Source organism: Lagenorhynchus albirostris, chromosome 3 (assembly GCF_949774975.1).
Source record: "Lagenorhynchus albirostris chromosome 3, mLagAlb1.1, whole genome shotgun sequence".
NCBI classification, from domain to species: domain Eukaryota; kingdom Metazoa; phylum Chordata; class Mammalia; order Artiodactyla; family Delphinidae; genus Lagenorhynchus; species Lagenorhynchus albirostris.
This window is the reverse complement of record NC_083097.1, coordinates 35,395,339-35,420,338: the sequence shown is the minus strand read 5'-3', so window position 1 is coordinate 35,420,338 and position 25,000 is coordinate 35,395,339. Positions and strand designations below refer to the sequence as shown.

The 25,000-nt window shown below is 38.4% G+C and overlaps 1 protein-coding gene and 1 long non-coding RNA gene across 5 annotated transcripts in view; one reads left to right on the top strand and one right to left on the bottom strand.

The window, feature by feature from the left end:
* LOC132516797 (uncharacterized) overlaps nt 1–25,000 on the top strand; it is a 56,106-nt gene that overhangs the window by 14,749 nt on the left and 16,357 nt on the right. The gene's annotated exons all lie outside the window — the stretch shown is intronic.
* GHR (growth hormone receptor) overlaps nt 13,890–25,000 on the bottom strand; it is a 274,648-nt gene continuing 263,537 nt past the window's right edge. For all 4 annotated transcript variants that reach the window (XM_060142904.1, XM_060142906.1, XM_060142905.1 and 1 more), the window contains 2 exons: nt 23,543–23,612; nt 13,890–16,929 (listed from right to left, as the gene is read on the bottom strand). In XM_060142904.1, the coding sequence (XP_059998887.1) occupies nt 15,952–16,929; nt 23,543–23,612 (1,048 nt within the window). In that variant the 3' untranslated portion in view covers nt 13,890–15,951. The remainder of the gene's footprint in view (nt 16,930–23,542; nt 23,613–25,000) is intronic.

Sequence of the window (25,000 nt, the reverse complement as noted above, 5' to 3'; positions counted from 1 at the left end):
TCCACAGATGCAGGTACGTCAAGTTGATTGTGGAGCTTTAATCCGCTGCTTCTGAGGCTGCTGGGAGAGATTTCCCTTTCTATTCTTTGCTCTCCAAGCTCCCAGGGGCTCAGCTTTGGATTTGGCCCCGCCTCTGCGTGTAGGTTGCCAGAGGGCGTCTGTTCTTCGCTCAGACAGGACGGGGTTAAAGGAGCCGCTGATTCGGGGACTCTGGCTCACTCAGGCCGTGGGGGAGGGAGGGGCGCGGAGTGCGGGGCAGGCCTGCGGCGGCAGAGGCCAGCGTGACGTTGCATCAGCCTCAGGCGCGCCGTGCGTTCTCCTGGGGAAGTTGTCCTTGGATCCCAGGACCCTGGCAGTGGCGGGCTGCACAGGCTCCCCGGAAGCGGGGTGTGGATAGTTACCTGTGCTCGCACACAGGCTTCTTGGTGACGGTAGCAGCAGCCTTAGCGTCTTATGCCCGTGTCTGGGGTCCGCGCTGATAGCCGCGGCTCGCGCCCGTCTCTGGAGCTCCTTTAAGCAGCGCTCTTAATCCCCTCTCCTCGAGCACCAGGAAACAAAGAGGGAAGAAAAAGTCTCTTGCCTCTTCGCAAGCTCCAGACCTTTTCCCGGACTCCCTCCAGGCTATCCATGGTGCACCAACCCCCTGCAGGCTGTGTTCACGCTGCCAACCCCAGTCCTCTCCCTGCGCTCTGACCGAAGCCCGAGCCTCAGCTCGCAGCCCCGCCTGCCCCAGCAGGTGTGCAGACAAGCCTCTCGGGTTGGGCTGGTGAGTGCCGGTCGGCACCGATCCTTTGTGCGGGAATCTCCCCGCTTTGCTTTCTGCACCCCTGTTGCTGCGCTCTCCTCTGCGGCCCTGAAGCTCCCCCCTCCGCCACCCACAGTCTCCGCCCGCGAAGGGGCTTCTAGTGTGTGGAAACTTCTCCTCCTTCACAGCTCCCTCCCATTGGTGCAGGTCCCGTCCCTATCCTTTTGTCTCTGTTTATTCTTTTTTCTTTTGCCCTACCCAGGTACGTGGGGAGTTTCTTGCCTTTTGGGAGGTCTGAGGTCTTCTGCCAGCCTTCAGTAGGTGTTCTGTAGGAGTTGTTCCACGTGTAGATGTATTTCAGGTGTATCTGTGGGGAGGAAGGTGATCTCTGCGTCTTACTCTTCCGCCATCTTCCTTCTCTTCACCCGTCTGGGTGATTTTTAATTTATTTTTTAACTCAGAAGATAAAAGTAAGGAGTGAATTATTTTTGTTCAAGTAATAATATACACATTATTCTTTAGCTTCCCAGTAAAATATGCTCTTCATGAAGAGTGGTATAAGCATTACTCAGTGTTGTAACACACAGATTTCACAGTAAACTAAATGTACTGAGTGAGACTGAGAATTTGTTACTGTTGGTAAGTTCCATGTGTTAATCCTCCTCAGCTAGTCTTCCAGCTGAAGGGGGGAAATTCAGTCTTCTTTTTCAGCAAGGAGATAGAAAGTCAGTGCCACAGAGAAGACAATAAATGCTCTAAGACCCCCAAGACCTTAGAAAAATGTCATTTCATATGGGAAAAAAGGTAACGTACCTGAGTTGAGAAGGATCTGTGGTTATTTTAATCATGCAGCTGCAGCCTTTTATTTCTTAATAAGTTTTATGGCCTCAAAGATGTGTCGTTCAGATTCACATTTACCTGAAATTTATTATAACTTTATTTTGTGCTAGGCTTTCTAGTTACTCTTCTTAGAGCAGCTTTCCCCAAGTGTTAATAGACCCAATGATGGGTACTCCTTTACCATTATATTTTCCATTGTTGAATAAATTGGAAAATGTGTTAAATTTAAATAGATTTAACAGTAGAAGCTTTAAAATGTCAATTTGTACTCTGGCTTTCCCAGAGGGAAATGTAGTATGAAGTGTTTTCCAAATTGACTACAGAATCATTCATTTAAGAACATTTCAGGAAACAGGTATGCCCCAGAATACCTGTTGGCAAACCCATCCTAGGCAGGTTGTTAGGTGAGTTAAAAACTAGAGTGTGATAAACACCATTAGAAGTGGTTCAGAGGAGGGAATGATCACTCAGGCTTGGAGGAGATCAAGGGGGCTGCATGAAGGAAGTGTTTGAGCTGGGCCACGAAGGATGAGGGAAAGTTCGACAGGCAGAGTTGGTAGGTCGGAGCTTTCAGGTGGAGGAAGAGGCAGGAACAAAAACATAGAGATGGGAAAGCACAAACTCTATTCAAAGAGTGGCAAATGTCTCTTGATACCTCCACAAGGGGATCTTAAGTTCAAGTAAACATTCCCCAGATGACTACGGACCACACTTGGCCCCAGTCTACTGATGAGACTGTAAGACAGGGCAGTATCAGGCTTTCTGTTTTACAGTCATAGTTGTAGTAACAGTCCATGTAGCAGAATACACAACCATTGACATAGCTGTCCAGTGTTTTCTTTCCTCTCCTCTGCCAAGTGACAGCTCAAGTACAAGGGCAGGGGACTCATATTGGGCAGGTAAAGGAGTTTTCCCAGGCTCGGAAGCTCTTTGTTCCACTGGAGCCAATAGCTCTTATTACAACTCCACAGGCATAGCTTTTAGTGTCCCCATATGGGATGTACTCAGAGTCACCATGCTCAAGTCCAAAGCATGGTTTATCTTGGCATCTAGAGTTTCTCCTTACCCAGATGCAATTTACCAGTCAGGTCATTTTAACCATGAGCAATTTTACTTGTGTAACATAGTTGACATAATATTCTTTGACTTCCAAGGGAACAGAGCTTAACCAAAGGTCAAATTCTTATTCAGAAGCTGTGCCCTTTACACACAGCCCTTAAATATTAAGCTAGCAAGGAGATTGGGCAAATGATGTATTATATTGGATTCCAACTAGAGTTTGGATTCAAGTAACTTCTACCTTTTCCCATTTCTTACCCTAAACAGGGAACATGCAAAGACATTTAGTATTTTGTTATAAAACTCTGTAAATATGAAAATATTATAACACTAGATTTCAGCATTAGTATGTTTTGATAGAACCATTAAGAATTTAAAATACAGGAACACATGTGTAGCCATCTTGATTAATCTTTCAGAAGATTAACATGACATTAACCTTCTGAAATAGAAAGGAACATGCTCTTCCGATCCATGGAAATAAGAGTCCTGCCTTTCCCTTCACTCCTGATCCTTGAAGCATCTAAAAAATATCTGGTGCTTCAAATGTGACCTTTAGTTTTGTAAATGTTAAGGTAGTATATGTTCCAGTATCTTAGGGTCAAATGAGACATGATTTTCCAAACTATATTTCTAAACAAGGAAGTAGGAAAACCTCAGGCTTCACCCATGGTTCTTTTAGATAATGGCTGCTCAAAGAGCAGAAGGCAGCAGGTGGAGAAATTTTGTTTTTTAATTTTTATTTTATATTGGACTATAGTTGATTTACAATGTTGTGTTAGTTTCAGGTGTACAGCAAAGTGATTCAGTTGTACATATACATATATATTATTCTTCAAATTCTTTTCCCATTTAGGATATTACAGAATATTGAGCAGAGTTCCCTGTGCTATACAGTATGTTCTTGTTGGTTATCATTTTTAAATATAATAGTGTGTATATATCAATCCCAAACTCCCAATTTATCCCTCCCTCCCCACCTTTCCCCTTTGGTAACCATAAGTTTGTTTTCTATGTCTGTGAATCTGTTTCTGTTTTGTAAATAAGTTCATTTGTATCATTTTTTTAAGATTCTGCATATAAGTGATAGCATATGATATTTGTCTTTGTCTGACTTACTTCACTGAGTATGATAATCTCTAGGCCCATCCATGTTGCTGCAAATGGCATTATTTCATTCCTTTTTATGGCCAAGTAATATTCCATTGTATATATGTACCACATCTTCTTTACTCATCTGTCGATGGACATTTAGGTTGCTTCCATGTCTTGGCTATTGTAAATAGTGCTGCAATGGACACTGAGGTGCATGCATCCCTTTGAACCATGGTTTTCTCCAGATATATGCTCAGTAATGGGATTTCTGGATCATATGGTAGCTCTATTTTTAAATTTTTAAGGAACCTCCATACTGTTATCCATAGTGGCTGTACCAATTTACATTCCCACCAACAGTGTGGGAGGGTTCCCTTTTCTCCACACCCTCTCCAGCATTTATTGTTTGTAGATTTTTTGATGATGGCCATTCTCTCTGGTGTGAGGTGATACCTCATTGTAGTTTTGATTTGCATTTCTCTAATAATTAGTGATGTTGAGAATCTTTTCATATGCCTCTTGGCCATCTGTATGTCTTCTTTGGAGAAATGTCTATTTAGGTCTTCCGCCCATTTTTTGATTGGGCTATTTGTTTTTTGTTTTGATATTGAGCCACATGAGCTGTTTGTACATTTTGGAGAATAATCCCTTGTCAGTTGCATCATTTGCAAATAGTTTCTCCCATTCCATGGGTTGTCCTTTCATTTTGTTTATAGTTTCCTTTGCTGTGCAAAAGATTTTGAGTTTAATTAGGTCCCATTTGTTTATTTTTGTTTTTATTTACATAACTGTAGGAGACAAATCGAAAAAGATATTGTTGCGATTTATGTCAAAGAGTGTTCTGCCTGTGTTTTCCTCTAAGGGTTTTGTAGTATCCAGGCTTACATTTAGGTCTTTAATCAATTTTGAGTTTATTTTATGTGTACTGTGTTAGAGAATGTTCTAATTTCATTCTTTTACATGTAGCTGTCCGGTTTTCCCCACACCATTTATTGAAGAGACTGTCTTTTTTCCATTGTATAGTCTTGCCTCTTTGTTGTAGATTAATAGGCCATAGGTGTGTGGGTTTATTTCTGGTCTTTCTATCCTGTCCTATTGATCTATATTTCTGTTTTTGTGCCAGTACCATACTGTTTTGATGACTGTAGCTTTGTAATATAGCATGAACTCAGGAAGGTTGTTTCCTCCAGCTGCATTTTTCTTTCTCAAGATTGCTTTTGCTATTCAGGGTCTTTTGTGTCTCCATACAAATTTTATGATTTTTTTGTTCTAGTTCTGTGAAAATGCCATTGGTAATTTGCTAGGGATTGCATTGAATCTGTAGATTGCTTTGGGTAATGTAGTCATTTTCACAGTATTGATTCTTCCAATCCAAGAACATGGTATATCTTTCCATCTGTTCAGTTTCTTTCATCAGCATCTAATAGTTTTTGAAGTACAGGTCTTTTGCCTCCTTAGGTAGTTTTATTCATAGGTATTTTATTCTTTTTGATGCAGTGGTAAATGGGATTGTTTCTTTAATTTCTCTTTCTGATCTTTCATTGTTAGTGTATAGAAATGCAACAGATTTTTGTGTATTAATTTCATACCCTACAACTTCACTGAATTCACTGATGAGTTCTAGTAGTTTTCTGGTAGCATCTTTAGGATTTTCTATGTACAGTATCATGTCATCTACAAACAGTGACAGTTTTACTTCTTTTCCGATTTGGATTCGTTTTATTTCTTTTTCTTCTCTGACTGCTGTGTCTAGAACATCCAAAATTATGTTGAATAACAGTGATGAGGGTGGACATCCTTGGCTTGTTCCTGATCTTAGAGAAAATGCTTTTAGCTTTTTACAGTTGAGTATGATCTTAGCTGTAATTCTGTCATACATGGCCTTTATTATGTTGAGGTATGCCCACTTAATGGAGAGTTTTTATCATAAATGGGTGTTGAATCTTGTCAAAATCTTTCTCTGCATCTACTGAAATGATCATATGGTCATATTTGTCCACTTGTTAATGTGGTGTGTCACACTGATTTATTTGGGGATATTGAAAAATCCTTGCCTCCCTGGGATAAATTCCACTTGATCATGGTGTATGATCATTTTAATGTATTGTTAGATTTAGTTTGCTAGTATTTTGTGGAGGATTTTTGTGTCTATGTTCACCAGTGATATTGGCCTGTAATTCTCTTTTTCTGTGGTATCTTTGTCTGGTTTTGGTATCAGGGTGATGGTTGCCTCATAGAATGAGTTTGGGAGGGTTCTTTCCTCTGAAAATTTTTGGAAAGGTTTCAGAAGGATAGGTGTTTACTCTTCTCTAAATGTTCGGTAGAGTTCAACTGTGAAGCCATCTGGTCCTTAACTTTTGTTTGCTGGGAGTTTTGAAATCACTGATTCAATTTCAGTACTGGTAATTGTTCATATTTTCTATTTCTTCCTGGTTCACTATTGAAAGATTATAAGAATTTGTCCATTTCTTCTACATTGTACATTTTATTGGCATATATTTGCTTGTAGTAGTCTCTTATGATCCTTTGTATTTCAGTAGTGTCCATTGTAACTTCTCCTTTTTCATTTCTAATTTTATTGATTTGAGCCCTCTCCCTTTTTTTCCTTGATGAGTCTGGCTAAAGGTTCATCAATTTTGTTTACTTTTTCAAAGAACCTGCTTTTAGTCTCATTGATCTTTGCTGTTGTTTTCTTTGTCTCTATTTCATTTCATTTTTTTTTTTGATTAGGGGTATAGTTGTTTTACAATATTGTGTTAGTTTCTACTGTACAGAGAAGTGGAGTTCCCTGTGCTATACAGCAGGTTCTCATTAGTTAACTATTTTGTACATATTAGTGTATATATGTTAGTCCCAATCTCCCAATTTATCACCCCCACTTTCCTCCCTTAGTGTCCATACATTTTTTCTCTACATTTGTGTCTCTATTTCTGCCTTGCAAACCAGTTCATCTGTACAATTTTTCTAGATTCCACAAGTATGCGGTAATATACGATATTTGTTTTTCTCTTTCTGACTTACTTCACTCTGTATGACAGTCTCTAGGTCCATCCACATCTCTACAAATGACCCAATTTCGTTCCTTTTTATGGCTGAGTAATATTCCATTGTATATATGTATCACATCTTCTTTATGCATTCATTCCATGACCTGGCTATTGTAAATAGTGTTGCTATGACATTGGGGTGCATGTGTCACTTTTTTTTTTAGTATCTTTATTGGAGTATAATTGCTTTCCAATGTTGTGTTAGTTTCTGCTGTATAACAAAGTGAATCACCTATATGCATATGTATATCCCCATATCCCCTCCCTCTTGCGTCTCCCTCCTACCCTCCTTTTCCCACCCCTCTAGGTGGTCGCAAAGCACCGAGCTGATCTCCCTGTGCTATGCAGCTGCTTCCCACTGGCTATCTATTTTACATTTGGTAGTGTATATATGTCAGTGTTACTGTCTCACTTCGCCCCAGCTTACCCTTCTCCCTCCCCGTGTCCTCAAGTCCATTCTCTATGTCTTTATTCCTGTCCTGCCCATAGGTTCTTCAGAACCTTTTTTTTTTTTTAGATTCCATATATATGTGTTAGCATAAAGTATTTGTTTTTCTCTTTCTGACTTACTTCACCCTGTATGACACAATCTAGGTCCATCCACTTCACTACAAATAACTCATTTTCATTTCTCTTTATGGCTGAGTAATATTCCATTGTATATATGTGCCACATCTTCTTTATCCATTCATCTGTCGATGACACTTAGGCTGCTTCCATGTCCTGGCTATTGTAAATTGTGCTGCAATAAACATTGTGGAACATGACTCTTTTTGAATTATGGTTTTCTCAGGGTATATGCCCAGTAATGGGATTGCTGGGTCATATGGTAGTTTTATTTTTAGTTTTTTTAAGAACCTCCATACTGTTCTCCATAGTGGCTGTATCAATTTACATTCCCACCAGCAGTGTATGAGGGTTCCCTTTTCTCCACACCCTCTCCAGCATTTACTATTTGTAAATTTTTTGATGATGGCCGTTCTGACTGATGTGAGGTGATACCTCATTGTGGTTTTGATTTGCATTTCTCTAATGATTAGTGTTGTTGAGCATCTTTTCCTGTATTTGTTGGCAATCTGTATATCTTCTTTGGATTAATGTCTATTTAGGTCTTCCACCCATGTTTTGATTGGGTTTTTGTTTTTTAATATTGAGCTGCATGAGCTGTTTGTATATTTTGCAGATTAATCCTTTGTCCATTGCTTTGTTTGCAAATAGTTTCTCCCATTCTGAGGCCTGGCTTTTTGTCTTCTTTATGGTTTCCTTTGCTGTGCAAAAGCTATTAACTTTCATTAGGTCTTGTTTATTTTTTTTGTGGTACATGGGCCTCTCACTGTTGTGGCCTCTCCCTTTGTGGAGCACAGGCTCCAGATGCACAGGCTCAGTGGCCATGGCTCACGGGCCCAGCTGCTCCGTGGCACGTGGGACCTTCCCAGACTGGGGCATGAACCCACATCCCCTGCATCAGCAGGCGCACTCTCAACCACTGCGCCACCAGGGAAGCCCCTTGTTTATTTTTGTTTTGATTTCCATTACTCTAGGAGGTGGGTCAAATAAGATCTTGCTGTGATTTATGTCCAAGAGTGTTCTTCCTACGTTTTCCTCTAAGAGTTTTACAGTGTCTGGTGTTACATTTAGGTCATTAATCCATTTTGAGTTTATTTTTGTGTATGGGGTTAGGGAGTGTTCTAATTTCATTCTTTTACATGTAGCTGTCCAGTTTTCTGAGCACCACTTATTAAAGAGACTGTCTTTTCTCTGTTCTATGTTCTTGCCTCCTTTGACATAAATTAGGTGACCATATCTGCATGGGTTTATCTCTGAGCTTTCTATCCGGTTCCATTGATCTATATTTCTGTTTTTGTTCCCATTCTGTACTGTCTTGATTACTGTAGCTTTGCAGTATAATCTTAAGTCAGGGAGTCTGATTCCTCCAGCTCTGTTTTTTTACCCCCCTCAAGATTGCTTTGGCTATTTGGCGTCTTTTGTGTCTCCATATAGATTTTAAGATTTTTTTGTTCTAGTTCTGTGGAAAACACCATTGGAAATTTGATAGGGATTGCATTGAATCTGTAGGTTGCTTTGGGTAGTATAGTCATTTTCACAGTATTGATTCTTCCAATCCAAGAACATGGTATATCTTTCCATCTGTTTGTATCATCTTCAGTTTCTTTCATCAGCATCTTATAGTTTTCTGCATACAGGTCTTTTGCCTCCTTAGGTAGTTTAACCCTAGGTATTTTATTCTTTTTGTTGCAATGGTAAATGGGAGTGTTTCCTTAATTTCTCTTTCAGATTTTTCATCATTAGTGTATAGGAATGCAAGAGATTTCTGTGCCTTAATTTTGTATCCTGCAACTTTATCAAATTGATTGATTAGGTCTAGTAGTTTTCTGGTGGCATCTTTAGGATTTTCTATGTATAGTATCGTGTCATCTGCAAACAGTGATAGCTTTACTTCTTCTTTTCCAATTTGTATTCCTTTTATTTCTTCTCTGACTGCTGTGTCTATGACTTCCAAGACTATTTTGAATAATAGTGGTGAGCATGGACATCCTTGTCTTGTTCCTGATCTTAGCAGAAATGCTTTCAGGTTTTCATTATTGAGAATGATGTTTGCTATGTGTTTGTCATATATGGCCTTTATTATGTTGAGGTAGGTTCCCACTGTGCCCATTTCTGGAGAGTTTTTATCATAAATAGGTGTTGAATTTTGTCAAAAGCTTTTCCTGCATCTATTGAGATTATCATATGGTTTTTATTCAATTTGTTAATATGGAGTGTCACATTGATTGATTTGCATATATTGAAGAATCCTTGCATCTTGGGATAAATCCCACTTGATCATATTGTATGATCCTTTTTATGTGTTGTTGGATTCTGTTTGCTCGTATTTTGTTGAGGATTTTTGAATCTATATTCATCAGTGATATTGGTCTGTAATTCTATTTTTTGTGACATCTTTGTCTGGCTTTGGTATCAGGGTGATGGTGGCCTTGTAGAATGAGTTTGGGTGTGTTCCTCCCTCTGAAATTTTTTGGAGGAGTTTGAGGAGGATGGCTTTTAGCTCTTCTCTACATGTTTGATAGAATTCACCTGTGAAGCCATCTGGTCCTAGACTTTTGTTTGTTGGAAGATTTTTAATCACAGTTTCAATTTCATTACTTGCAATTGGTCTGTTCATATTTTCTATTTCTTCCTGGTTCAGTCTTGGAAGGTTACACCTTTCTAAGAGTTTGTCAGTTTCTTCCAGGTTGTCCAATTTATTGGCACAGAGTTGCTTGTAGTATTCTCTTATGATGCTTTGTATTACTGCAGTGTCTGTTGTAACTTCTCCTTTTTCATTTCTAATTTTATTGATTTTAGTCCTCTCCCTCTGAGTCTGGCTAATGGTTTATCAATTTTGTTTATCTTCTCAAAGAACCAGATTTTAGTTTTACTGATCTTTGCTATTGTATTCTTTGTCTGTTTTTCATGTATTTCTTCTGTGGTCTTTATGATTTCTTTCCTTCTACTAACTTTGGGTTTTGTTTGTTTTTCTTTCTCTAGTTCCTTTAGGTGTTAAATTAGATTGTTTATTTGGGATTTTTCTTGCTTCCTGAGGTAAGATTTTATTGCTGTAAATTCTCTTAGAACTGCTTTTTCTGTGTCCCATAGGTTTTAAATAATTGTGTTTTCATTTTCATTTGTCTCTAGGTATTTTTTGATTCCTCTTTGATTTCTTTAGTGAGCCATTGGTTGTTTAGTAGCATATTGTTTAACCTCCACATGTTTGTGTTTTTTTTAACATTTTTTTCTTGTAGTTCATTTCTAATCTCATAGTGTTGTTGTCAGAAAGATGGTTGATATGATTTCAATTTATTTAAATTTACAAAGCTTGTTTTGTGTCCTAGAATGTGATCAATCCTGGAGAATGTTCCATGTGTACTTGAAAAGAATGTGTATTCTGCTCCTTTTAGAGGGAATGCTCTATAAATATTGATTAAGTCCATCTGGTCTAATGTGTCCTTTAAGGCCTGTGTTTCCCTATTGATTTTCTGTCTGGATGATCTATTGATGAAAGTGGGGTTTCAAAGTCCCCCACTAGTATTGTGTTACTGTTGATTTCTCCTTTTATGGTTGTTAGTATTTGCCTTATATATTGAGGTGCTGCTCTGTTGGGTGCATGTATACTTACAATTTTTATATCTTCTTGTTGGATTGATCCCTTGATCATTATGTAGTGTCCTTTGTCTCTTGCAAGAGTTTTTAAAGTCTATTTTGTCTGAGATGAGTATAGCTACACCAGCTTTCTTTTGATTTCCATTTGCAATGAATACCTTTTTCCATCCCCTCTCATTGTCTGTATGTGTTCTTAGATCTGAAGTGTGTCTCTTGTAGACAGCATATATATGGGTCTTGTTTTTGTATCCATTCAGCTAGTCTGTGACTTTTGGTTGGAGCATTTAATCCATTTACATTTAACATAATTATTGATATGTACGTTCTTATTGCCATTTTGTTAATTATTTTGTATTTGTCGGTCTTTTCCCTTCCTTTCCTCTTCTCTTTTGTGATTTGATGGCTAAATTTACTGTTGTGTTTTTATTCCTTATTCTTTTTTTGTTTGTGTATCTATTGTAGATTTTTGGTTTGTGGTTACCATGAGGTTTTGATATAGCAGTCTCTATATAAAGAAGATTGTTTTATGTTGCCAGTCTTTTAATTTGAAATGCATTTCCAATGTCCTGCATTTGTACTCTCCTCTTCTCATGATTGCTGGTTTTGATATCATATTTTGTGTGGATAATTTCCTACCTTTATATTTGCCTTTTCCTTTTGTAATATTCTTGTTTTTAGTTGTGGCCTTTTCTTTTTCTTTTTCACCTAGAGAAATTCCTTTAGCGTTTGTTGCAAAGCTAGACTGGTCTGGTGGTGCTGAATTCTCTTAGCTTCTCATTTTTGTAAAGCTCTTGATTTCTCCATCAAATCTGAACAAGAGCCTTGCTGGCTAGTGTATTCTTGGTTGTAGGTTCTTCCCTTTCATCAGTTTAAATATATGGTGCCACTCCTTTCTGGCCTGTAATATTTCTGCTGAAAAATCAGCTGATAACCTTATGGAAGTTCCCTTGTATGTTATTTGTTTCTTTTCCCTTGTTTCTTTTAGTATTTTCACTTTGTCTTTAATTTTTGTCAGTTTGATTACTCTGTGTCCCAGTATGTTCCTCCTTGGGTTTATCCTGCCTGGGACTCTCTGGGCTTCCTGGACTTGGGTTACACTTTCCTTTCCCATGTTAGGGTATTTTTCAGCTATTGTCTATTCAAATATTTACTCAGGTCCTTTCTATCTTCTCCTTCTGAGACTCCTATAATGTGAATGTTGGTGCATTTAATGTTGTCTCAGAGGTCTCTTAGATTGTCCTCATTTCTTTTCATTCTTTCTTCTTTATTCTGTTCCACAGCAGTGATTTCTACCATTTTGTCTTCCAGTTCACTTATACATTCTTCTGCTTTATTTATTCTGCTATTGATTCCTTTTAGTGTATTTTTCATTTCAGTTGTTGTATTGTTCATCTATGTTTGTTCTTTAGTTCTTTTATGTCTTTATTAAATATTTCTTGTATCTTCCTGGTCTGTGCCTTTATCTTTTTCTGAGATCTTAGATCATCCTTACTATCATTACTCTGAATTCTTTTTTGGGTAGATTGCCTGTCTCCACTGAGTTGTTCTTCTGGGATTTTAACTTGTCCCTTTCTCTGGGATATAGTCCTCTGCTGTCTCATTTTGTCTTTCTGTGATTGTGGTTTCCATTCCACAGGTTGCAGGGTTGTAGTTCTTCTTGCTTCTGCTGTCTGCCCCCTTGTGGATGAGGCTGGTCTAAGGGGCTTGTGCTGGTTTCTTGGTGAGAGGGACTGGTTCCAGCCCACTGGTGGGCAGAGCTGGGTCTTGTCCCTCCTGTGGGCAGGGCTGTGTTAATGGGTGTGTTTAGTGGCCAGCTGTGGGCTTAGGAAGACTTTAGGCAGCCTGTTTGCTGATGGGTGGGGCTGTGTTCCCACCCTGTTGGTTGTTTGGTCTGAGGCATCCCAGCACTAGAACCTATTGGCGGTTGGGTGAGGCCAGGTCTTGGTGAGAAAATGGTGGCCTCCAGGAGGGCTTACGCCAATGAGTACTACCCAGAACTACCGCCACCAGTGTCTCTGTCCACACAGTGAGTCACAGCCACCCCCTCACACACCCCCAACCCCCTCCACAGGAGACCCTCCAATACCAGCAGGTAGGTCTGGCCTAGGGTCTTATGAGGTCACTCTTTTTCCCCTGTGTCCTGGTGCTCATGAGACCTTGTGTGTGCCCTCCAGGAGTGGAATTTCTGCCTCCCCCAGTTCTGTGGAAGTCTTGCAGTCAAACCCTGCTGGCCTTCAAAGCCAGGTGCTCTTGGGGCTCCTTTTCTCAATGCCAGACCCCCAGCCTGGGTAGACTGATGTGAGACTCACAACTTTCACTCCTGTGGGAGAACCTCTGTGATACAATTATTTTCCAGTTTGTGAACTGCCCACCTGGTGGGTATGGGATTTGACTTTATTGTGATTGCACCCTTCTTGGAGCTGGAGCCTCCAATGGGGGAATCTCTGCTTTGTGGCTTTACTGCTCTTAGGCTCCTACACAACCTACCTAAACAGCTTCCCTCCCAGACTTGACTTCTTATTGGCTTCCCATTATGACAAGGAGCTAGTCTGACAAACTGACTTGTTCTAATGTGTGAATGGTAGAGGGAGAACTGTTTACCCCTCCCCTCTTTCTAGGCAACATGCTCAAGCTCTCCCCATGTCACAAACACCCCCATGTACATCATGCATGCTTTGATGCATCCAAAATAAGGCTCTAAGAGTCCAGGCAAGCCAGCAGGATATTTTTGAGCTGGGCTTGTGTTTATTCAAAATAAAAAAAGGGTCGGAGCTGTCTTCTCTGCTCTATATTTCAGCACAGAAAAAAATCTTCACACACATTGCTACTGTGTTTAAACGAACTGTGCTATGCTCCCCTTACAAGGAGAAGAACTGAGTATGCAGTCTGATTTAGGGTGCTTTTCCTGTGGGTGTTTGACAATAGAAGCATACCATCACAAATCCAAGAAAATAAATTTATTAAACTTTGAAGGAAAAAAATCCACAGACATAAAGAAAGTTAAATATAAACTGCAGGACACAACTAGTCATACTAGTGAATAATGGCTTGTGTGGCCAGCAAAGTACCAAAATGACATTCGGAGACCGATTGAGGTATTTAGCTATTTTTGGCTATAGAAATGTTGTCAGCCTATTGTAAAATAGTAAGATAGTTTTCCCAAACACACAGTTTTAAGTTGAATTAGGTTCTACATTGATGAAACTGTCTATGAAACTAAATTATGTAGCTCTTAGAGAAAACCGTAGCAGCAAGGTAGCAGAAAATCTATTAAACATCTATTACAAAGTAACATGTTGAACTTTAAACACCCAATTCTAGCTTTTCACTGTCCTTCCTGCAAGAAAGAGGGAATTTAAAATCGCCAACCATTAAGCTTGTTTCCTAAAAAGGTATGGCAAATACTATTTAAGTTAAAGCTAACTTTAAAGTTTTATTAACCTTTAAAAAATACTTAAGTGAGAAGCATTCTTGAGTGAGATGAGTCTTCTTTTTTTGACAAACCTTTTGAGGAGCAATCCCAGTGCTCCTATGAATGATGTTTAGGTTATTAAGATATTGAACAATAACTTATAATTTACTCAGGCTGCTTCTTTTTCTTCTGACTACCCGCTTTAAGGCCAATCCACTCAGAGGGGAAGTAAAAAATGACGAAACTTCTTTTATTTAAGTAAATCCTATAAAAGATTTGGTAAGGAAGAAAGTTTCTGCTATGGGTTTAAATAAATTTTTTAGTTATCTTGCGGATTTAAAATCTTGTTTTTTCTCTTTTTTTTGCTACCATGAATAATGAGTATGTGTCTGGCTATAGGCTGTGAAAGAAAAAGCTTTTTCTTGAACTTTTATTCCATGATCTGGTTAACTTCACTTCGACCAGCTTCAACTTACAAAATGCTTCTTGGACCTATTCCTTCCTTAGGTAAATATGAACTAAGAGACACTGTGGCCGAGGTTCTAAGGCTTGACTCTCATGATCTGAGTGCACTAAGAAACTCCTTCCCCGTGCACTGCAGTGATTAAGCATTCTGGGTCAATAGGAACCAGCTATGATTTCTATTCTCTTAGTATGCAGTGCTCTGACATGAACCAAAACTTGGGTAAGAAAAGCCTTTTTGTTCATTTGTGTTGTGGGTTTTTTTTTTGTTTTTTTGGGTTTTTTTGGTTCATGATAAGTTGATCTGCGCAAACATTTTAAAGTTTTCTAAATTAACAAATATCTGTTTACAAATTCAGATAAGATGAACACATTCCAATAATGCAGCTAACTACAATCATTTTAGAATCATTTAAAGAGTTTTAGGAGGTATAAAAAGGGCCTTGTAAAAAACTAGTTTTTCTTCAGGTGCGTTGACCAAAGCATTAAACCAGCTTTAGACTGCAGTTACTACATTCTTTAGATGGGTCGGCATGAGCTACAGTACACCGTGTATAGTGTAATAGAAAATAGCCATGCTTAAAGTGTAAATTATTAAAAATACCTTTATCCATTTTATGTCAAAATAAATGTTTTACATATCCAAACTATTTCTTGTCTTCTTACCTAAAATTTTAGTTCCCAATTATTAAAAAAAACTTAGCCTGTGCTATGATTTGCATTCAATCGTCCTGAACTGCAAAAGCCACCTGATTTTTCGCTTTTTCAAAAAGCATGATTAACTATAGATTAAAAAACATAGCCATTCAATGCTTAGTAGCACAAAATTAACACCCACAATAACAAGACAATCACTGCCACTAAACAGTCTTTGAGACAATTCTTTAAAATATTTACAATTCACAAGAATATCTATCTGATGAAGGGTTCTTCTTCTTTTTCTTTAATATCATGTTTCAACACTTCAGGAAAAGCCATTTAGAATCCGTATCCCCCACCCTCAACTCCCACCCCCCTCCAAAAAATGTTTAAACATTGTTTTGGTTTCAGCATTCATTCCCTAGCCAACTCTTTGCTAGAGTAAATAGGTAACTCATTAAATATGTAGCTCATGGGAAATCGAAGAAAAGCTACGGCATGATTTTGTTCAGTTGGTCTGTGCTCACGTAGCCACATGATGAGAGAAACTCTTTGTCAGGCAAGGGCAGGGCAGTTGCATTGAGTACGAGGCCCTGTGGAGATTGTACTATATGAATGGAGGTATAGTCTGGGACAGGCAACTCAGAACTTGGAACACGTTCTGCTGTCCCAGACCTCCCAGCAGTAGTGGTAAGGCTTTCCGTGGTGATGTAAATGTCTTCCTGGTTAAAGCTTGGCTCTACATGTGATTCAACCTCGACATGAGGGGCCAGGGCGATGCACTTTTTAGCATCTGCCTCACAGAAGTAGGCGTTGTCCATGATGAAGTTTGCTTGGCAGGGTGAGACGACTTCTGGATGCATGTCACACTGGGAGATCCCAGCCTTATTCTTTTGGCCCGGGGAAAGGACCACACTCCCTGCTGGTGTAATGTCACTTACCTGGGCATAAAAGTCGATGTTTGCCAATGAACTTGGATTGCTGAGCTGTTGCTGTGTATGGCCAGCTTGATGAGTTGACTCAGTTTTGCCAATAAGAAGTGATCTTGGTTTGTTTTCCTCTCCTAGGATAACACTGGGCTGCTGGCTAGCAGGGGTAGCATCATTCGAAGGTGAGTTATTTAGATTCTTCTGGTCAAGGCACAAGCGATCTGCTTCCCCTTTCAACCTTTGTGGCTGAGCAACCTCTGAGGTACCATCACACATGTCATTGGCATTGAAATCAGTCTCCAGAATGTCAGGTTCGTAACAGCTGGTACGTCCAGAGTCGTCATCCTTTGCCCCAAGGATATTAAGTGATTTTTCATGGTCATTGCTTAGAAGTCTGTCTGTGTCTGATCCTTCAGTCTTTTCATCAGGGTCATCAATATCTAGCTCAATAAATTCAACCCAAGAGTCATCATTGTAGAATTCGTGTTTATAGTTGTCATGAATGGCTAAGATTGTGTTCACCTCTTCTAATTTTCCTTCCTAGGAAATAGAAAATGAAGATCTATGAAAAACTCACAACAATTAAGTGATATAATAAATAACATTCAGAGACTAATTAGTAACAAAACCACATTAGTGAAGAACTTTTCTTTCTTTCTTTTTAAAAATTCTTTTCTATTATGGTTCATCACAGAATACCAAACATAGTTCTCCATGCTATACAGCAGGATGTTGTTTATCCATTCCATATACAATAGCTTGTATCTGCTAACCTCAACCTCCCATTCCATCCCTCCCCCAACCCCCTCCCCCTCGGCAACTACAAGTCTGTTCTCTATGCCTGTGAGTCTGTTTTTGTTTCATACGTAGATAGGTTCATTTGTGTCATATTTTAGATTCCACATATAAGTGATATCGTATGGTATTTGTCTTTCTCTTTGACTTACTTCACTTAGTATGACAATCTCTAGTTGCATCCATGTTGCTGCAAGTGGCATTATTTCATTCTTTTTTATGGCTGAGTAGCATTCCATTGTATATATGTACCACATCTTCTTTATCCATTCATCTTTCGATGGGCATTTAGGTTGTTTCTATGTCTTGGCTATTGTGAATAGTGCTGCTGTGAACATAGGGGTGCATGTATCTTTTTGGATTAGAGTTTTGTCTGGATATATGCCTAGGAGTGGGATTGCTGGATCATATGGTAATTCTATTTTTAGTTTTCTGAGGAACCTCGATATTGTTTTCCATAGAGGCTGTACCAACTTACATTCCAACAGTGTAGGAGTGTTCCCTTTTCTCCACACCCTCTCCATCATCTGTTATTTGTAGAGTTTTTAATGATGGCCATTCTGACTGGTGTGACGTGGTACCTCATTGTAGTTTTGATTTGCATTTCTCTAGTAATTAGCAATGTTGAGCATCTTTTCATGTGCCTATTGGACATTTGTATTTCTTCTTTGGAGAAATGCCTATTTAGGTCTTCTGCCCATTTTTCAATTGGGTTGTTTATTTGTATATTTTGGAAATAAAGCCCTTATTGGTCTCATTGTTTGAAAATACTTTCTCCCATTCTGTAGGTTGTCTCTTTGTTTATGGTTTCTTTTGCTGTGCAAAAGCTGGTAAGTTTGATTAGGTCCCATTTGTTTCTTTTTGTTTTTATTTCTATTGCTTTGGGAGACTGACTTAAGAAAACATTGGTATGGTTTATGTCAGAGAATGTTTTGCCTATGATCTGTCCTAGGAGTTTTGTGGTGTCATGTCTTAAGTCTTTAAGCCACTGTGAGTTTATTTTTATGTATGGTGAGAGGGTATGTTCTAACTTCATTGATTTCCATATGGCTGTCCAAGTTTCCCAGCACCACTTGTTGAAGAGACTGTCTTTTTCCTATTGTACATTCTTTCCTCCTTTGTTGAAGATTGACTATAGGTGTGTGGGTTTATTTCTGGGCTCTCTGTTCTGTTTCATTGACCTATATGTCTGTTTTTTGTGCCAATGCCCCTGTAGCTTTGTAGTATTGTCTGAAGTCTGGGAGGGTTATGCCTCCTGCTTTGTTCTTTTTCTTCAGGATTGCTTTAGCAATTCTGGGTCTTTAATAGTTCCATATAAATTTTAGGATTATTCTAGTTCTGTGAAAAATGTCATGGGTAATTTGATAGGGACTGCATTAAATCTGTAGTTTGCTTTGGGCTGTATGACCATTTTAACAATGTTAATTCTTCCAATCCATGAGCATGGGATATCTTTCCATTTCTTTGACTCACCTTCAGTTTCCTTTATTAATGTTTTATAGTTCTCAGCATATAAGTCTTTTACCTCCACAGTCAGGTTTATTCTCAAGCATATTTTATATTTTTGGGTGAGATTTTAAATAATATTGTTTGTTTACATTCCCTTTCTGATATTCTGTTGTTAGTGTAAAGAAATGCAACCGGTTTCTATATGTTAATCTTGTATCCTGCTACTTTGCTGAATTTGCTTATTATTTCTAGTAGTTTTTTTGTGGATTCTTTAGGGTTTTCTATATAGTATGTCATCTGCATAAAACGACAATTTTGCCTCTTCCCTTCCAATTTGGATACTTTTTATTTCTTTTTCTTGTCTGATTGCTATGGCTAGGACTTCCAATACTATGTTAAATAGAAGAGGTAAGAGTGGGCATCCTTGTCTTGTTCCAGATTTTAGTGGGAAGTCTTTCAGTTTTTCACCATTGAGTATTATATTGGCTGTGGGTTTGTCATAGCTTTTACTATGTTGAGATATGTTCCCTGTGTACCCACTTTGGTAAGAGTTTTTATCACGAATGGATGTGGAATTTTGTCAAATGTTCTTTCTGCATCTTTTGAGATGATCATGTGGTTTTTGTCTTTTCTTTTGTTTACGTGATGTATCACATTGATTTGTGTATGCTGAACCATGCTTGTGAACTTGGGATGACTCTTGGTCATGGTGTATGATCTTTTTTTATGTGTTGTTGGATTTTGTTGAGAATTTTTGCGTCTATATTCATCAAAGATATTGGCCTGTAATTTTCTTTTTTGGTGGTGTCTTTGTCTGGTTTGGGTATCAGGGTGATGGTGGCTTCACAGAATGTCTTTGGGAGTGTTCCCTCCTCTTCAATTCTTTGGAAGAGTTTGAGAAGGACTGGTGTGAGTTCTTCTTTGTATGTTTGGTAGAATTTGCCTTTGAAGCCATCTGGTCCTGGATTTTTGTTTGTAGGGAGTTAATTACATATTCTATTTCACCTCTAATGATCAGTCTGTTCAAATTATCTACTTATTGTTGATTCAATTTTGGTGGGCTGTATGTTTCTAGAAACTTGTCCTTTTCTTCTAGGTTGCTGAATTTGTTGAGATATAATTGGTCATAGCATTCCCTTATGGTTTCTGTATTACTGTGGTATCAGTTGTTATGTCTCCTTTTTCATTTCTTATTTTGTTTATTTGGGTTCTCTCTCTTTTCTTCTTGGTGAGCCTGGCCAGAGGTTTGTCAGTCTTGTTTACCCTTTCAAAGAACAAGCTCTGGGTTTTATTGATTTTTTTCTATTTTTTAATCACTATTTTATTTATTTCCTCTCTGATCTTGATTATTTCCATCCTTCTGCTGATTTTAGGTTCTGTTTGTTCTTTTTCTACTTCTTTTAAGTGGTAGATTAGGTTGTTTATCTGAGACTTTTCTTGTTTTTTTGAGGAAGGCCTGTATCACTATGAACTTCCCTCTAGGAATTGCTTTTGCTGCATCCCATAGATTTTGTACAGTGGTGTTTTCATGGTAATTTTTCTCAAGGTATTTTTAAATTTACTCTTTGATTTCATTGTTGACTGATCGGTTTTTTAGTAGCATATTGTTTGGTAATCGTTTTTTTAGTAGCATATTGTTTAGTCGTCATTTTCTTTTTCTGTGGTTGATTCCTAGTTTCATGCTGCTGTGGTCAGAAAAGATGCTTGAGATAATTTCTATACTCAAGTTTGTTGAGGTCTGTTTTGTACCCTAGTATGTGGTCAATCCTAGAGAATGTTCCATGTGCACTCGAAAAGAATGTATATTCTGTTTTTTTGGATGTAATGTCCTAAAAATATCAATTAGGTCTATCTGTTCTATTGTATCATTTAGGATCTCTGTTGCCTTATTTTCTTTCTAGAAGATCTGTGCACTGATGTGAGTGGGGTGTTAAAGTCTCCTACTATTATTGTATTCCTGTCAATTTCTCCCTTTATGTCTGTTAGTATTTGTTTTATGTATTTGGGTGCTCCTATATTAGGTGCATATATGTTGATGAGTGTAAAAGTGTCCTTCTTTATTTTTCTTTATGGCCTTTGTTTTAAAGTCTATTCTGTCTGATACGTGTATTGTGATCCCCACCTTGTCATTTCCATTTGCATGAAATATCTTTTTCCATCTCCTCACTTTCAATCTGTGTCCTTTGCTCTAAAGTGGGTCTCTTGTAGGCAGCATATTGTAGGCTCTTGTTTTTTTTATCCAATCTTCCTCTCTGTGTCTTTTGATTGGAGCATTTAGTCCATTGACATTAAGGTAATTATTGATAGATATGTATTTATTGCCATTTTAAGCCTTGCTTTCCTGTTGATTTTTTATTTCTTCTTTGTCCCTTTTTTCTTTTTGTTTTTCCCTTTTGTGGTTTGATGATTTTCTTTTGTATTGTACTTCTTTTTGGTTTTTGTGAGTCTATTGTATGTTTTTGATTTGTGGTTACCTTGTTTCTCAAGTATGTAAACCCCATCCTATAGCTATTGATACTTGCCTTAGACTGGTAATCATATAGGCTCAAACACATTCTAGGAAATGATAAAAAAAAATTTACACTTTCTTACTCTTCTCCCCCACATTATATGATTTTGATGTCCTCTTTTACATCTTCATGTTCATCCTTTTGCTGTTCACTGTGGTTATCATAAATTTCACAGAAATTTATTTTGATTTTTTTAAAATCCGTGTACTGGCTTATTTAGGTGATTTTCTTTCCAATTGTGATTTTCTCTTTCCTATATATTCTTCTTTTCTATTTACAGAAGACCTTTCAATATTTCCTTTAGGATAGGTTTAGTATTGCTGTATTCTTTTTGTTTTTGCTTGTCTAAGAAATTCTTTCTCGCTCCTTCTATTGTAAATAATAATCTTGCTGGGTAGAGTATCCTAGGTTGCAGTTTTTTCCGCTTCAGGACTTTGAATGTATCTTGCCACTTCCTTCTGGCCTGCAAAGTTTCTGTGCAGAAATCAGCTGATAGCCTTATGGGGGTTCCCTTGTAATTAACTTTTCTCTTGCTGCCTTTAGAATCCTCTCTTTAACTTTTGCCATTTTAATTATAATTTTGGTGTAGGTCTGTTTGGTTTTACCTTGTTTGTTTGGGACCCTCTGCTTCCTGTACCTGGATATGTTTCTTTCTTTACGTTTGGGAAGTTTTCAGCTTCCCAAATACATTTTCAATACCCTTTTCTCTTTCTTCCCATTCTGGGGTCTCTATTATGCATAGATTGGCATGCTTTATATTATCCCATAGGTCTCTTATATTGCTTTCATTTTTTTTTCATTTGGCTTTCTGTCTGCTGTCTTGATTGGGTGATTTCCATTATTCTATCTTCCAGGTCATTTACTCAGTTTTATGTATTATTCATTCTGCTATTCATTGCCTTTAGTTCAGTTTTCATCTTGGCAAATGAGTTTTAAAATTTTCTGGTTCCTTTTTATAGTTTCTAGTTCCTTTTTATAGTACTCTGCATTTCTGTCAATAGCATTTCTTAATTCCTTCAGTATTTTCATTATCTCCTTTTTGAATTCGGTGTCTATTAGACTGAAGAGGTCTGTTTCATTGTTCTTTCAGGGGAATTCTCTTGGTCTTTTAACTGGGAGTGGTTCCTCTGCTTCTTCATTTTACCTTATATTTCTCTTATTCTGTGAGTTTAGGAGAAACAATAATCTACTGTGGTCTTGGAGGGCTATTTATATGTGAGAGTGTCCCGGTGTAGTTTGTGTGGATTTAATATTTTGGTGCAAGGGCTGTTTTTAGTATTGATGCCTGTCACCTCTTTCCTCAGCATGTGCTGGCCATTATTCTCTTGATAGGGCGTGTGCAGATGCGGTGGCTGGTGCCTGGTCCTGGCATTCTCTGTGGTGGTAGCAGCTCATGCGCAGCCCTGGAGCACACAATGGGAGGTGGCTCACAACTACTCCTGGAATCTGCGAGGGTGGTGGTGGTAGCTCATGACAGCTCTTAAAGCATGGGGGTTGGGGGTGGTGGTGGCTTGTGATCGCTCCTGTAGCTTGTGTAGGCAGTGTCCTGCAACCTGAGAGCACATGCAGGGAGAAAGGCTGCAATGGCAGGTCTTGCCTCTCCTCTCGCACACCACCCAAACAATGGTACCTGGCCTCTAAGGTAGCCCAGGCTTCCTCTGCGTACATCCTCTGGTGCAGTTGCACCAAACTCCAGCCCCTTCAGGCTCTTTCTGCACAGCCCAGCACCTGAGTCCTCTCCCTGGATCTAATCTCTGAAGCCTGAGCTTCAGCACCCGGTCCCTGCCTGCACTGATGGATGTGTGTCTCCGGCCGGGGAGTGCTGAGCGGTGGCACTGACTGTCTGCCAGTCTCTCTCCATTCTAGCTGCTGCAAAACCGGTTCCTGCATTCTCCTCCAAGGCTCTAAAACTCCCACTCTGTCCCGGCTGATCTCCATGATGGTGAGGGGACTTCCCAGGGTGCAGGCATCTTTCCTCTTTCACAGCTCTCTCTCAAGGGGTGGGGTGCAGGTCCCTTCCCAATTCCTTTCTTTTCTTTTGTCCTACCTGGTTACACAGAAATTTTCTTGCCCTTTTAGAGGTCTGACGTCTTCTGCCAGCGTTCAGTAGATATTCCGTGAGAACTGTTCCACATGTGGATGTGTTTTTGATGTATTTGTGTGAGGCAGTGAGCTTCACATTCTACTACTCTGCCATCTTGATCCAGTAGTCAAGAACTTTTAAATACGCAAGACATTTTCATAATTTTGAGATGTATTATTTAAAAACTTTTTTTCCAGAAGGAATACAAAAAATAAAATGTAATACATATAGCTTGCAAAAGGTCTCAACATAAGACATTATTGTTCAGGTATCATTTAATTAGTGTTATGTATAACTTAGATAATTTATTAATTACCTTGAGGAGATCTGGATCAATTCCTTTAATCTTTGGAACTGGAACTGGGGGTAGAATCAACATCTTAATCCTTGAAAACAAAATTTTGTTTTGATGTCAGTTATACATTCTCATTTCAAAAGATAGAAATAAAATGTTGACAGTATTATTAAAGTAACAGAAAATTTGGAATAAGTATAATCTGAGAAAGAGGAAAGCATTAAGCAGTAAATGACAAGGCAAAACTATAGAAGAAAAAAGAACAAAAAACAAAAACCCCTCATCTGAAACCAATTTAAGTAAAATGCAGTTTTCTTATAACTTTTCTTTTATAATGTCTTTTATTGATAAGACAGTCTTAGTACTGGAAGTTAGAAATTTAATTCCAGCTGAAGCCAATTTCCATGTCAATTATAAGGGAGGTAATTTTAATATACATCTCATCTGTAATTTGTAGAGGAAGGGAAGGGGAGGAGAAAGAGCCAATCTACGTGGAGCCAACATTATCTGTACCCTTAAAAAAGAGTGGGTTGGTATAAGTTCATACCACAAATCTACATGAATTATAAGATTATCCAAGGCAATCTCATTAACCAGGGTGTTATTGCACAGTTCATTTCAGTTAGGACAGACTAAATTTGAACTATCTCTAATCAGTATGGATTTATATACACAAGTCTATGATGCACTTAAAATTTCTGTTCCAAATATTTAAGTTACTTTTTGACCATAATTCATTTCAATATCTATCCTGCTTGTCTTGTGCCTGATTGTATCCCCAGCACTTAGAACAATTCCTGGCACAGAGAAGGTGCTCAATAAACCATTTCTTGAATAAGTTTAAGTCATTTATTTATTTCATTAATAGTGTAACTAGAGTTTTTGTTTTAAAGTCAACATTGTGGCTGTGGAATAAGGCTCAGATACTACTATAAACCACTGATGAAAGAAATCAAAGATGACACAAACAGATGGAGAGATATACCATGCTCCTGGATTGGAAGAATCAATACTATGAAAATGACTATGCTACCCAAAGCAATCTATAGGCTCAGTGCAATCTCTGTCAAATTATCAATGGCATTTTTCACAGATTTAGAACAAAAAATTATACAATGTGTGTGGAAGCACAAAAGACCCCGACTAGCCAAAGCAATATTGAGAATGAAAAATAGAGCTGGAGGAATCAGGCGCCCCGACTTCAGACTATACTACAAAGCTACAGTAATCAAGACAGTATGGTACTGGCACAAAAACAGAAATACAGATCAATGGTACAGGATAGAAAGCCCAGAGATAAACGCATGCACCTATGGTCACCTAATCTATGACAAAGGAGGCAAGGATATACAATGGACACAAGACAGCCTCTTCAATAAATGGTGCTGGGAAAACTGGACAGCTACTTGTAAAAGAAAATGTGAAATAAGAACACTCCCTAACACCATACACAAAACTAAACTCAAAGTGGATTAAAGA